Here is a 14556-nt window from a genome sequence, read left to right as displayed (position 1 = left end):
AGAATAATAAATTTGATAAAATTATATTTATTTTGAAAGATATGACCCTTGAAAAATCAATAATTTAGGGCAAATTTTCGAATCCGTCCCGGTGATTCGAATTTTCACTTTCCGTTTTTGACTAAAAGATCTTGTATGTCAAGCAAAATTTATTCACCTGCCCTCTCTTGGGGTTGAGACATAGACTTACGATTTTTTCGCTACGGGTTGAGGTGCGGTTAGAGGGAAAGGGTGACACGCACAGATAACGTTATTTCCTTCATCTGTGGAAACAGCACTATTTTAGTACCTACCAACAAAAGAGTTGTCGCTTCCATAAACAGGGCTCTTAATAAATACTGTAGAAATAAACTGAAACCATTCAAATCAACAAATCACAAAAACCATTTCTCATAGCTCTGCACGAAATATTAATCGAAACATCTTCAGGAACTCTTCAAAGGCAAAGGGAAACCTACAAAGGGATTAGATCAAAGGATATTTTTATTTCCCAGACTTACATTTTTTTGTCACGGAATTTGTGGTACGTTCATCCAATCTTATTATTCGATTCAAGCTAGCCCAATACTGCGATTTTCGTCGTCACTGTCATCCACCGATAAACGTCTACCTGATGCCGTCCTGTAATCAAAAACCAGCCAAGTGCGAGTCAGACTCGCGCACCGAGGGTTCTGTACTCGGTTATTTTTCCGACATTTTGCACGATAAATCAAACACTATCATGCATAAAAATTAATGAAAATCTGTTTTAGAATATACAGGTAAAGCCCTTTCATATGATACCCCACTTGGTATAGTTATCTTATTTTGAAAATTTAAACACATTTTAATTTCTTATGACGTATTAAAAAAAACTATTTATTAGATCTCGTTCAAACCAATTTTCGTTGGTATTTTGCATGGTTATGTACATCATATATTTTTTTTAGTTTTATCATATATTTTGAGTTTCAGTTCTGAGTATGGGGACCCCCAAAATTTATTGTTTTTTTTTCTATTTTTGTGTGAAAATCTTAATGCGGTTCACAGAATACACCTACTTACCAAGTTTCAACAGTAGGTCTTATAGTTTCGGAGAAAAGTGGCTGTGATACGGACGGACAGACAGACATGACGAATCTATAAGGGTTCCGTTTTTTGCCATTCGGCTACGGAACCCTAAAAAGCCGGTAACTGCAAAAAATAATTCAATCCTGGGGCTCCTAATGACAACAGTGCTTATTACTGCGACTGTTATCAGTAGTCATCAAAGTTTAGTGTGTTTGTTGAATATTCTTTATTATAAACAGAAAGACACAGATCTCTGATCCAAATCCAAGCTATTGTGGACATCTTTGTCATAGGTACCTAAGTCATATGTCCGATTTGAATCCGAGGCACATTCGAGACACTCTCACGGATGGCGCAGAAAACTCGGATGACGGAAGTCGGGGCTAGTGCGTAAGCTACCATAAAAATACATAGTTCTATATGACTACTTCATGGATCAGATGCAGTGCGTTTTCGCTCTTAGGGCGCTTTCAAAGGCAGAAAGTGCCGTGCGGAGGCAGCGCTGTTGCAGCGCGGGTGTTTTAACTCCCGGCCCAAAAAGAGGGGTGTTAGTGTTATAAGTTTGATGTGTGTATCTGTGTATCTGTCTGTGGCATTGTAGCTCCTAAACTAATGAACCGATTTTAATTTAGTTTTTTTTTGTTTGAAAGGTGGCTTGATCGAGAGGGTTCTTAGCTATAATCCAAGAAAATCGGTTCAGCCGTTTGAAAGTTATCAGCTTTTTTCTAGTTACTGTAACCTTCACTTGTCGGGGGTGTTATAAATTTTTAATTTACACTTGTTTTTCATATGAAATTACAAAGCAGCGGGGCCGCAAATTTGAAGGCGCCCTTAAGGTCTGAATTTTATAAAATCCTTTCTTAGTGGATGTCTAAGTCATAATAGCTATCTACATGCCTTTCAGCCTGATCCGTCTAGTAGTTTGAGCTGTGCGCTGACAGATCAGTCAGTCAGTCATCTTTTCTTTTTATATATTTAGATTTTAGATTGATATAAAAGTCCATTTCTCACACGCCTTCGGGAGCTCGTCAAAGGCGAAGGGAAACCCGCAAAGGGGATTGATCAAAGGATATTTTATTCCCTCGACTCTAACATTATTATTAGTCACTACTCACAGCCTTATGATTCGTGGCACGCCATCTCTCTAACAGAGTGAACGGCTCTACGTCCCATCAATTTTTCTTAGAATTATTACGTCAAATTTTCAGACGCTCTTTGAATAGGTACCTTAGATAGGTATAGTTTACTAGCAAATATCCCGGCGTGTGCTGCTATGCTAAAAAAGAATATGCCTAATGCATTGTCTTAGTAGTCTAAAACCATCTTCGCATTATTGCCTTTCTAAAGAAACTGGTTTGGGGCACATCGGTTGGATGGTTTCAGCACAGGTTTCAGTCTATAAAGGGCATACTATAGGTAGAAAGATATTTTTTTTGTGTTTGTATATAAATGTTAATATATACATTTAATAACCTAATTAGAGCAGTGATAGCCTAGTGGTTAATACGTCTGCCTAGTCAATTCCGGAGGTCTGGGTTCGATTGCGGGCACGCGCTAAGTACGCACCTCCAACTTTTCAGGGCTAAGTATGTGCGTTTTAAGAAATTAAATCCTACCTATCCCTTGTTTAATGATAATGGACACAACGGAAAATCCATTGAGATGGGTTTTATACGGACACACGGAATCTCTTGTCTCCTCTGAACCTTAATCTAATTATTGTTAATAACTTTGCTGAGTGCTTTTAAGTGTCTTGGTCTAAATAAAGTTATAACTAAACCTACATAAACAGTGAGACTAATATTCAGTTGTACATTGGTTGTACACATCTCTTTACTAAACTATCAACGCACAGTCTAAGCTAGGGGTTAAAAACTTGAAACTTGAACTTGACTCTACTGTGTTCTTTTTATTGAGTAGGTACTAAAACTCCGGGATAAAAAGTGGCCGAAGTCAATTTCGGCGTAAGCTACTTCTGTACCAAATTTCATATAAATCGGTTAAACGGATAGATTCTTAAGAATCCCGTAGGAACTCTTTGATTTTCCGGGATAAAAAGTAGCCTATGTCCGTCCCCGGTACGTAAGTTAACTCTGTACCAAACATTAAAATCTTTTCTGCGGTTGAGCCGTGAAAACGTAGCAGACAGACAGACTGACAGAAAGACACACTTTCGCATTTATGATATTAAGTGTGAATATAGACACTGACTTTTTAATCCATAATTTTCGAAGTTATATTCATGAAAACTGGTATTTGGATAAATGTAAAACATAGTTAGACCATCCCTTTCATAAGCAATCAGTCCTAATAAATTACATTTATCTAAATCTTATTCATACTCGCCTACATAGACTGAAGAGATTACGTTATGTGATGCTCAGAACTTTGGAGGGTCGAAGGGAGAATGGAACTGGGTCATCCTACTCATAATTCCTTTATCTTGTTATGGAACTTATTAGGCCAGAACCATACTTATAACACGCTACCCGAACCGACGTCTGCGATACATGAGCACTAGTCGTTTCAAATATTAAGAAAAATTAAAGTTTTTTAAATTAATTATAGGCTCACGCTTGACTACAATTAAATTAATACCATTCAATATGACACTTAAGTCACGTTAAATACATGAAAAATATGAATTTCCTCAGCTCAGTAAGTACCTACTACTTTACCACCGACTTCGGGGAAAATCTCCTAGTTTAAATTCAACGTTACTTCGTTTGAATGACAATTTTAATATATTATATCAATTTTATAATAATACATTTTTTAGACTATGTCGTTTATATTATAAAATATGAAAATGTAACATTGTTTAGACAGCTCAAGATCTCGAGTTTAAACAAATTTTGGACCAAAGCAGACGTCCATAGTGGACGTCAATCGGTTGATAATGATGAGCCAAGCTACATGTTCACGGGGCTCTTGTCATCGATTAAAAAAAAAAACTTGATGGGATAAATCGTAACGTGTGGCGTGTTATAAGTATGCTTCCGATCGTATAATGGGACTTGTTATTATTATTGTTTTTGTCTTTGAGTAGATTAAGAGCTGCGTAACATGAGAAGGCTTTATTAGCTGATACTTAGATAACCGTTAATCATAATATTTAGAAAATACCTATATATCGGAAAATAGTGAAGGAAAACTGCTTAAATCCGATGAGTGATAGTCAGATTTTGTTTTTGTGTGTTTTACACGTTATGGTATTTTCATGCGAGGGTTTTCCTAATATAATATTGAATCAAATTTTATCCATATTCAAATTTACTATAAACTCTTCAAGTTTTGAAATAGCCACTTCGTACGTACCTAATGAGTGACAATGTATTTTCTTTTTGAGTTTCACACGTAGGCGAAATTTTTCCCGACATATTACACTTTGTAAAACAAATACCTACCTAGTAATTAAAATTAAAAAAATTAAATAATACCAGTCGTATTATTTAATTTTTTTAATTATTCTCTGCCATATTGTTTTTTTTTTTTTTTCAAATAATTAATAGCCAGTGTTACTCGAGACGATGAATGATTCTAATGTGATACATCCAAATCGTTTAGGCATTTAGATGGTGGGGCATAGAAACACACACATACATATCATGATCACATGCCTTCTTCGAAACGAAGTTTGGCGATCATCATCTTTCAACTTCGGGTAATTAAGCCCTGTCCATATAATATGTCTATACATATTATATGAACCCTGAAACATTATTTTTTTTGGGTAGTTGTGTAAAAAAACCAGTAAGTAGATATGTACGAAATGCTTTACAAATTAACGAAAACCTTCTAGTTTTGAAATGCGTACCTCATGCTAGTCAATAGCACTCTGAGGGTATCATCAAACTCTTCAACTTCAACATCAAGGTCTTCTTTCTCTACAGAATTGGACCTGGATTACTTGGAGCGAGGTGGTGTCGGCAGTATGACAGTGGGAGGTGCGCCCAGCGTGGAACCTAGTCCAGACAGTCTGGACCTCATCAAGGTTGTGCTTCTGGGCGCCCCTGCGGTTGGGAAGACGAGTATTATTCAGGTAAATAAAAAAAACCGGCCAAGTGCGAGACAGACTCGCGCACTGAGGGTTCTACTCGGGTATTTTTTCCAACATATTGCACGATAAATCATAAACACAAAAATAAATAAAAATCTGTTTTAGGATTAACAGGTAAAGCCCTTTCATAATATGATACCCCACTTGGTACAGTTATCTTATTTTGAAATTTGAAATACATTATATTTTTTTTTTAAATGATATAGCCAAAAATTCGCGGTTTTATTCCTGTACTTGTGCTATAATACCTACCTACCTACTAAATTTCATGATTCTAGGTCAACGGGAAGTACCCCATAGGTTTCTTGACAGACAGATAGACAGACAGACAGACAGACAACAAAGTGATCCTATAAGGGTTCCGTTTTTCCTTTTGAGGTACGGAACCCTAGCTGGTAGAGCCCTACCCTCTGCTAGTTTTGTTATTAAATTAATTACTAAGTCTACAGGTAGGTAACCAGTATGTAATCATTTCTCGTAATTAAGTAAAAAGGAATATTATTATCTCGGTTTACGTATTATACTTGTACGTCTTATTCAGATATATTTTTAATCAACTTACGAAGCCCCAGGCAAAAGCTTGAGCTATATTAAATGAAATTCAGCTTTTAATTAAATATGTATAGGTATCCAAACCAACATAGCCAGAGAGATGTACTATGCGATATATTACTAGAGGGAGTAACTAATGTTGTAAAAATGCCTGAAACTGACTGGTGAACAAGAAGCACCAGTCGTATTCATAAAATTGGTTAAAGATCTGGTCTTACGACGTCTAACAATAATATCCCTTTTCGGTATTTTTTTATCATATTACTAACATTTATTTATTTCTCAGAACCAATTGGACATAATATTATTATGTGAATTTCGTTTATAGGAAAAAAAACAACGGTAAAGGTTCTTCGAACTTAACTTCCTGTTTGAGAACTTTGATCCCGATCGATATATTAAATCAACAATGACCCAAGAGTAAATTTGGACATCTTTTTCTAAATTGTATCAGGTGGCTACGCACCACGCTATTGGCAAAGCCATGTGATTTAGCAGTAGGGTGCGATGGCGCTCACAAAATATACGTATAATATGATGGATAGGTTTAATATAACTGCCACTATCTCTACAGTTAGCCCACTACCATTAAGTGCACTTGTAACCAGGTCCAGTCGTAATCAAGCGCTAACATATTAAATAAAATTGAAAACCTCTTGTAGGTATATCTCTCTGAACATAGCTATGAGATGTTTTCATTAAAATTTTCATTAGTCTGATAAGAATTAACTCGGATGTCATGTCAGCTAGCTAAAAAGATACGAGAAATAAGAAGGATTCTACAATTTTCCACGTTGCTTGCTCGGTCATGACGTTTAAACGTTTTAAAATTGAAGTTTAAATGAAAATTGAAGTGAGGTGAAGAGGAAAATCCTTTTAGAATTTCCACTTAGGTACATTTCCACTAACTCTATTTTATTTTTGTTTCGTGCCAGCCTTGACTTCTTTCTGACTCTAATTGACTTTTTAGTTTATTACAAATAAGTACATCGCGCGACAGGCTGAGATGGCAACCGAGGTGGGGACGCCCTGCACACCCACACAGCCCCGGCGCTAACCCACTACGGTTGAGTGCGAGTGACGCTAATATATGCGACGACAACACGCGACAGCGACACACGACAGCTACACGTGACAGCGACACGCGACACGCGACACTCGACACACGACAACGATACGCGACACGCGACAACGACATGCGACAACGACATGCGACATCAACACGTGACAGCGACATGCAACACTTGGAAGGCGACACTTGCGCACCGCTTAGTGTAAAATATGTGTAGAGATTAGAGAGCATATATTTTGAGGTAAACACTTAGGTGACGCGTGTCACTATCGCGCGTTGCAGTCTATCTTTTCAAGTTTACCTTGAAAGTGGATTTATGTCATGTACCATCAGTTTTAATCGCGCGGTTTCTTAATATGTGAACTGGCCTTAAGCTCACTAAGCTGGTAAAACCATAAACGTATTATTACTACCGGGTAAAACATACAATGTACCAACCTACGTTTAATATTAGTTCACTATTTCATGAAATATTCATTAGATACAAAGTTTATGTAAGTAAAGGCTCGTAAGCGGTATCGCTTCTTAGCAATCGCCCTGATAGTAGAGAGATGTCATTTTACATACTAGAGGAGCAAATCTTACCAAACCATAATATAAGATCCTTCACAAATACTAAATAATATATATTTTTTTTTTACTCTTATTACATGAGTTGCGTGATTGAATAAAGTAATAAAGATAGTAATAATTTTTACTATTGAAAGGTAGTGCAAACCACTACCGACCATAATTTTAGACATCAATCATAATTACAATTTCAATAGCTATGATTGGCTGAATTTATGCTATTCTTGTTGCAACAATGCATTGCTATAGCCAATGTAAGCGAGCGTCAACCTCAGAGGTAATTGCAATAGCTGTCACTCTACCGCAATTGAGTAGCAGGTCTAGCATCAATTTACTGAATGAACCTACTGCTAATGAATCTACTAGAATCATGAAATTTGGCAAGAATCTAAGGTCTCACAGCGCAAGTAAAGGACCAAATTGGAAAGTCTTTAATTCTTAGTCAAAAAAATTACAAACTCACATTTTTGAAGTTGAAGAAACAACAAAATAATTGTAAATAAAACATGTATCTTTCCAAGTTTCCTAACCCTCAGTGCTCGAGTTCGTCACGCACTTGCCTGGTTTTCTTTTTCGTACAATTTTAAAAAAACGAGACTGGTAGATATACTTGTGCATCGACCGGTCAAGTTATATATCAATTTTGCAGGATAGGTATTTGATGCTCTAGACATCGGCAACTCCATGCACCAGGGTGTGAGAGGGTAAGGTTTCTAATAACACTTAACGGCTCAGATACATACTTATTAGATACTTGATGCGATATTGTATCCTTCACGAATAATTTGATTGGATACCCTGCACGGTAGTAACGGAGAAGTTTGATCAAAATAATAACTATGAGAAAATTAGAATAGGTATACAGGGTGTTTGGTAATGAGTATATAATGACGACACGTACCTATGCTACTTTGATCTGATAAATATAATGCTGAAGTATAATGACGAAATAAAATAGTAAAAATTTCCATACGAAATAGAATTCATTGGTACGTGTCGTCATTATATTATACTAATTACCAAACACCCTGTATACTACATACATAGGTATTGTTTATAGTGTAGTATCCACGGCACTCGTGTACTGTAGTAAGACTACGACACGTCTACGATAAGATTACGACACACTTACGACAAGGCAACGATAACTTTACGACACGACTATGACAAGAGCACGACAAGTCTGCAACAAGACTATGACAAGACAACGACACGCCCACGGCAAGGCAACGACAAGACAACGACATAACTACTACAAGAGCAGGACAAGAGTACGATAACATTACGATACGACAGCAAGAAAACAATACTACGACTACGACAAGATTACATCAAGTACTCGACAAGATAACGACATGAGTACGACAAGGCTACGCCAAGGTAACGAAATGTCTATAATAAGTTAACGACACGTCTACGACAACGATAAGAGTACGATAAGTATACAACAAGACAATGCGAATATTACGATAGGACTACGACAAGGACACTTTAAGCCTAGGACAACATAACAAGAAGAATAGAAAAGATACCGACAACACTACGACAGAGGTACGAAACGATGCGTAATTCACTCAAATCACTTTCTTTTGGTTAAACTAAAAGGCAATAACAAAAACGATTTTATAAGTACTTTGGTGCTAGGCCTACTGATACACATTCAACAGCACACATTTTGATAATGTGTCATAAAGCCGAATCTGAACGAGTACGTGCCCCTTGACACTCGTTATGTTTATTTGATCAAATATTGGTGTATTCGTCACAGTAGAATTGGCAAGCAGCTAATATTCACATCATCAGGGTGAACTAGAGTGAGGGAACTCTCAGTTTGAGCCTGAATCGACGATCGAAGAGAAAAATATGCGATTCATGGGCTACCTAGCGTCAAATGTAGGAATAACTGCCGCCTGTCAGTTACTTCGAAGCCTCGAGTTACTAACACTTTATATCAATCACATCTCCAAAGATTTCCCAACTATCACTTATGAAAGGACTACCTAAGTAAAAACAAACAATTTAAACGTTTTTTGTCAAAACAACACTGTTAAAAGCATAGGATTGGTAATTTACGACTCTTCGATGTGATCACAAACTAAAGAAAATTGGACCAAACCGTGAAGAATCTGATACATTCGATACATTTTAGATTGTAACATCCACTGTCCAAACACTACAATGTTGGACCCAATGTTGGCTGTTGAATTGGGAATAAACTCGTAAATTCAAGTGATATTCCATTCAGATGGGCTTTATGCATATAAATGGCCTAAAGGAACGTGTTGATGTATTTGGTTTGGCGAAAACCTCTGTTGGGAACATTCAAATGTGTTTTCATATAAGAGTTTTATTTTAGCTGTAATGCTTTCGTATTTTTGTTTAAAACTTTTTTTTTCTATCTCGTTTGGCTTTACAAAGATTAGCCAATGTCAAGTTTGTAGTTAATTGTAACAAGTTAGATAAACTATACAAGTATGGACCCCGTCTGTGCCGGCGCTCGCCGACATACGCACGGCACCCCCTTAGAGCGCTTTCCAGTCAGTTTTAACAAAAAAAAAACACTCCAAAAAGGCAGAACACGCCCGCCAACCAACACTAGCACATAAAAAGTCCGTTTATTACTTTAAAATATTTTTTAAATACCGATTCGATTTTTTCGGAATTTGGCACACTAATTCCCAAGGCAAATGCATGGCAATACAATGTTATGCGAACTCCTGGTTTTAAAAGGGTTCTAACGATACCATTATCCAAATCTGTTCAATTAGAAGTTATGGTGAATAACCTCAGATAAATACGTACATCCCTGAAAACATAAAACTCCTTTTTTGGGCAGCCATGTAAGTGACTCGGAGATAATAGATTACAAAAATCACTAAACATTTCGCCTCATCCGGCCAGGAAAGCAATAAATAAAGGTGGTCCCTGAATAAAGGGCAGGGATGTTCTATTTGTTGTTTCCACACAAAAGGTAGATTAAAGGGATAAATAAGGGACGCCGGACCAACCGTGTCCGTTCCCTTGGGATATGTTTCTTATTTAGATACGTAGTCTATCTTTTAAGTATGTAGGCATGGCTTTTATCCAAATATATAAAAGGAAAAGGTGACTGACTGTCTGACTGACTGATCTATCGACGTACAGCTCAAACTACTGGACGGATCGGTCTTTTATCGGCTAGACCAGGGGTCTCCAAACTTTGAAGCCTTAGGGCCATAATGATTTTGTCAGTATGTTCCAAGGGCCAAAACAATTTAAATTTTTCTTCCCTCAACTAAGTATATTTCTAGCTAGACTAGTCGCAAAGTGCGCGACCGAAGTAAACATACGCTTTTTTGCATTTCAATTACTTCAATTACTTAACGTTATTTTTTAGTTATTTTCTGCGTCATCATTTCTGTGGTTAAGTTTTACCTTGCAAGTAACCGAGTAGGTAATTATTATCATTACGTGTTTTCTACTTCAACTTATCACAGCAATAGTAACAACAATAAGAAATTGGCTGTCGCGGGCCAGATTAGTGACACTAGTTTTAAGATGTCGCGGGCCAGATTGATGGCACTGGCGGGCCGGATTTGGTCCGCGGGCCGTAGTTTGGAAATCCCTGGGCTAGACTATCAAGGCTAAAGTTGATTTCAAACTACGGAATATAAAATAATATATAAATATCGCTCACCCTACTTTCACACTTATATGTAATATAATATTACATCTAAGTGTAAACAGTGACATTTCAAAGTAGGGTGAGCGATATTTATATATTATATTATGTAGTTTGAAGGCAACGACTCAAGCTATACGTGACGGGAAACACGGCGCTGAAAGGGCGTTTGAAATCGAGAAATTCTGCGTCAAAGGGTTTTTTCTTCAACAGCCAACATTCCTACCGTTCAAATATTGGATCAAATACACATAGGTATTTATGAACGAGGAGCACGTAGTCTTTAGGCACGCAGTATACGGTTTACGACGCATTATTGGAGTACGTGACACCCAGTGAGTGCCTTTGTGCTTCATGCGATTTACTTTTATCATAAAAACCGGCCAAGTGCGAGTCAGACTCGCGCACTGAGGGTTCCGTACTCGGGTATTTGTTCTAACATTTTGCACGATAAATCAAAAACTATTATAAGTACATAAAAATAAATAAAAATCTGTTTTAGAATGTACAGGCAAAGCCCTTTCATAATGATACCCCACTTGATCAATATCCGATGCGGGATAGCGAGGGTGATGTGCGGGTGTGCGACGATGCCCTAAATGTTTTCTGCATCACATTTCATCACAATAAAGGCGAAAGTTTGTGTGTATGTTTGTTACTCTTTCACGCAAAAACTACTGAACAGATTTGGCTGAAATTTGAAATGGAGATAGATAATATCCTCGATTAGCACATAGGCTATTTTTTATCCCGAAAAATCAAAGAGTTCCCACGGGATTTTGAAAAACCTAAATCCACGCGGACGAAGTCGCGGGCATCAGCTAGTACAGTATGAATGTATCACTAAACAATTTTTCTTTTTCAGCAATTCGTGTGGAGTGACTTCTCAGAAGATTACATCCCGACTGACCGAAAACACACGTTCTACCCATCGGTGATCATCAACGAGCATTTGTACGAAGTCAAAATAACAGATGTGCCAGTGATACCCTACTTCCCCATCAATTCGTATTACGAATGGGCGCATTACAGATTTTACGGATTACGAAATGCGACGGCTTACATCCTCGTGTTTGATCTGTCAAATGTGGAAACGTTTCAATACATACGAACGTTGAGGGATCAAATGGTTGAGAGCCGTGACATGAGGAACGTACCAGTTCTAGTTGTAGGCAATAAACAGGACCTTCTGTGTAGTACGACGCCCTCTGCTTCGAGTGGTTTACAACAGTTAGCTATGGCTGAAAGTGCGTGTGGTGACTCTAGAGAGAAACGACGGAACATTGTCAATCTTGTCCGTAAACACTGGAAGTGCAGTTACGTAGAGTGTTCAGCTAAATACAATTGGCGTGTGATAGCTGTGTTTAAGGAACTAATGGAAATGATAGATGCTTTAGAGTGGAGTGGAGGGAGTCGCTCTGAACCTCTGCCAGACTCTTCGACTGGAGGCGGATCTTCCCATGAGAACCGTTGTGTAGTTGCTTAGCACTTCTGTATTGTGAAATTCGTATTCGGGACGTTAAATTTTCGTAGTCGCAAGCATGATGAAAAACTCGAAAATGTGAAACGCATGCCGTTACATCAGCATGAAAGTTTAGACTACCACTAGGCTGAAAATAATAGAGAATTCCACAGACCAGGTAATCAGGTTATCATACTTTGACTTTGCTCAAACTTAAGACACAAAGTGAGATAGATATAGATTTCTCACATAAATATATCTCGCTTTAACTCTAAGTAAAGTTCTGAGCAAAGTTAAAATACGCTCTATAAATCTCACCGACCACCGTAGACGCTTGTCCCACCGCCGACCAAGAACCGATCAAGTATCGATTATTTTCTCACTCAAGAAACGTACAATCGATGTTCTGTATCAATAAAAGATATAAATACTTACTACTTATATTAATTGTTATTGATTGCTGAATGTGCACACTGCTAGCGAGGATTCCCTCACCACTTGTTTGTTTCAACGAGAAGAGCTAAAAAAACTCGCTCAACGACGTTCTCTTTGCGATCAAAACACTTTTCATATTATGTCTCGGCGACCAGTGCAAGTATAATCGCCCGTCAAAGCCGAACTCTCACTCATTTCCCAGCGACAAAATCATCTCAACTAAACTCGCTTCTCATCGCTCACAAACTCTTTTCTAGTTGTTAGCTCAGCTCGTTTCTCGCTAATCGTCGGCGGTCGGACAACTGCTTTACATTAGACAGATCTGCGAACTTTATCAACTTTTTTTGGGCATTTAATAGAATAATTAGTAACAGACAATATTAATATTGTTATGATAATTTACAATTTAATCAACCAAAACTTATTGCAATATGAAAATGTTATTTATTGAATCGCTTTGCCGTTGGCCTTCAAATAGTTGGCTATATCAAGTAGGTATGTATTGAATATCTAATTACGTACAACGTTATTGTTATTTTAATGGCATTGCAGTGTTTATCTAATTTATACAAAAGCATCTGTTGATTAAAATTGTATTAATTTTAAATTTAAGTAATATTCTTTATTATAACACCGCACCGCAAAACAATAACATAACTGAATCGGTCATTTCAAAAACCACATAAGTCTCGAACATGCTTTTTATGCTTTGAATGCTTCCTAAAAGATAGATGTAAGAACCTGGATAAAAACCATGTAAGTCAGTATATTTCTTATAAAGTTCAAACACTATTCAGCCCAATAGTCCTTCGAAATTCGTTTACTTTTGAATGAAACAGTTTTATTGAATGCCTAAAAAAAAAAATTCAGTGACTTAAGCGGTTTTTGAAATGACCTATTCAAATGTAATCCACCAAAACGATGTGCACGACGTACTATTTATACTATTAAGTACGTTAGTACTATTTAGTTGGATATCTTTTTGCTAGATATTCGTTTCTTGGCTGAAATAATTATAATATTCAGGCTCTGATGGCATTTATCTCGCGTATCTTAAGTATGGAGTTATGTTCCCTTCTTATTTATTATTCAATTTAAGGCTATATGAAATTCATTTGAACTTTGAAGAACTTTAGTATTTCCCTCGAGATGCATATTTGAAAGATATCTTTAATCTAATATGCAAAATCACAAAAAAGAACTTCAATCGTAAAACCGTTATAACCTTTGGGGATTATTTAATATCATCAAAGATTTTTTTTTTAAGTTGAGGACCTGTTTTGTGTCTGATTAATTTTCTTTCTCTCTTTTGTTTTATTTGGTTTTGTCTTTGCTTCACTTTTTTATACATAAATGTATAGTTTAGATACATCATCTGATACTATAGATAGATTTGAAAGATTTAAGTTTTAATAATTGTGATAAGGTTAATTTTATCTTAACAGGGCTCTCTCCGTCACTTATTCCATACAATCGTAGTTCCAATTTCATTTGAATATTAGGCAACCAAAGTCCATGAAATTTGGCAGACATATTCTAGAAAACTCTGTGCCTGTGGTGTTTTAGATTTTTCTAAAAATATGTAGTTTTAAAATTACAGGGGCTCAAAGATTTGTATATAAATTTTTAAAACCGCGTAACTTTGAAACCGACTATTTTAACAAAAATCTGGAAAACCACAGGCATAGATATTA

General features: G+C 36.7%; 1 protein-coding gene across 2 annotated transcripts in view; it reads left to right on the top strand.

Moving 5' to 3' along the window:
• The window catches only part of LOC123870957 (ras-like protein family member 10B), a 61203-nt gene extending 47539 nt beyond the window's left edge, over positions 1-13664 (top strand). For both annotated transcript variants that reach the window (XM_045914472.1, XM_045914471.1), the window contains 2 exons: positions 4944-5092; positions 11831-13664. In XM_045914472.1, coding sequence (XP_045770428.1) covers positions 4944-5092; positions 11831-12451 — 770 coding nt within the window. In that variant the 3' untranslated portion in view covers positions 12452-13664. The remainder of the gene's footprint in view (positions 1-4943; positions 5093-11830) is intronic.
• Positions 13665-14556: the final 892 nt, after the last annotated feature.

The sequence above is a fragment of the Maniola jurtina genome, chromosome 13 (assembly GCF_905333055.1).
Source record: "Maniola jurtina chromosome 13, ilManJurt1.1, whole genome shotgun sequence".
Lineage (NCBI taxonomy): Eukaryota > Metazoa > Arthropoda > Insecta > Lepidoptera > Nymphalidae > Maniola > Maniola jurtina.
This window is presented reverse-complemented; position numbering and strand designations above follow the sequence as displayed.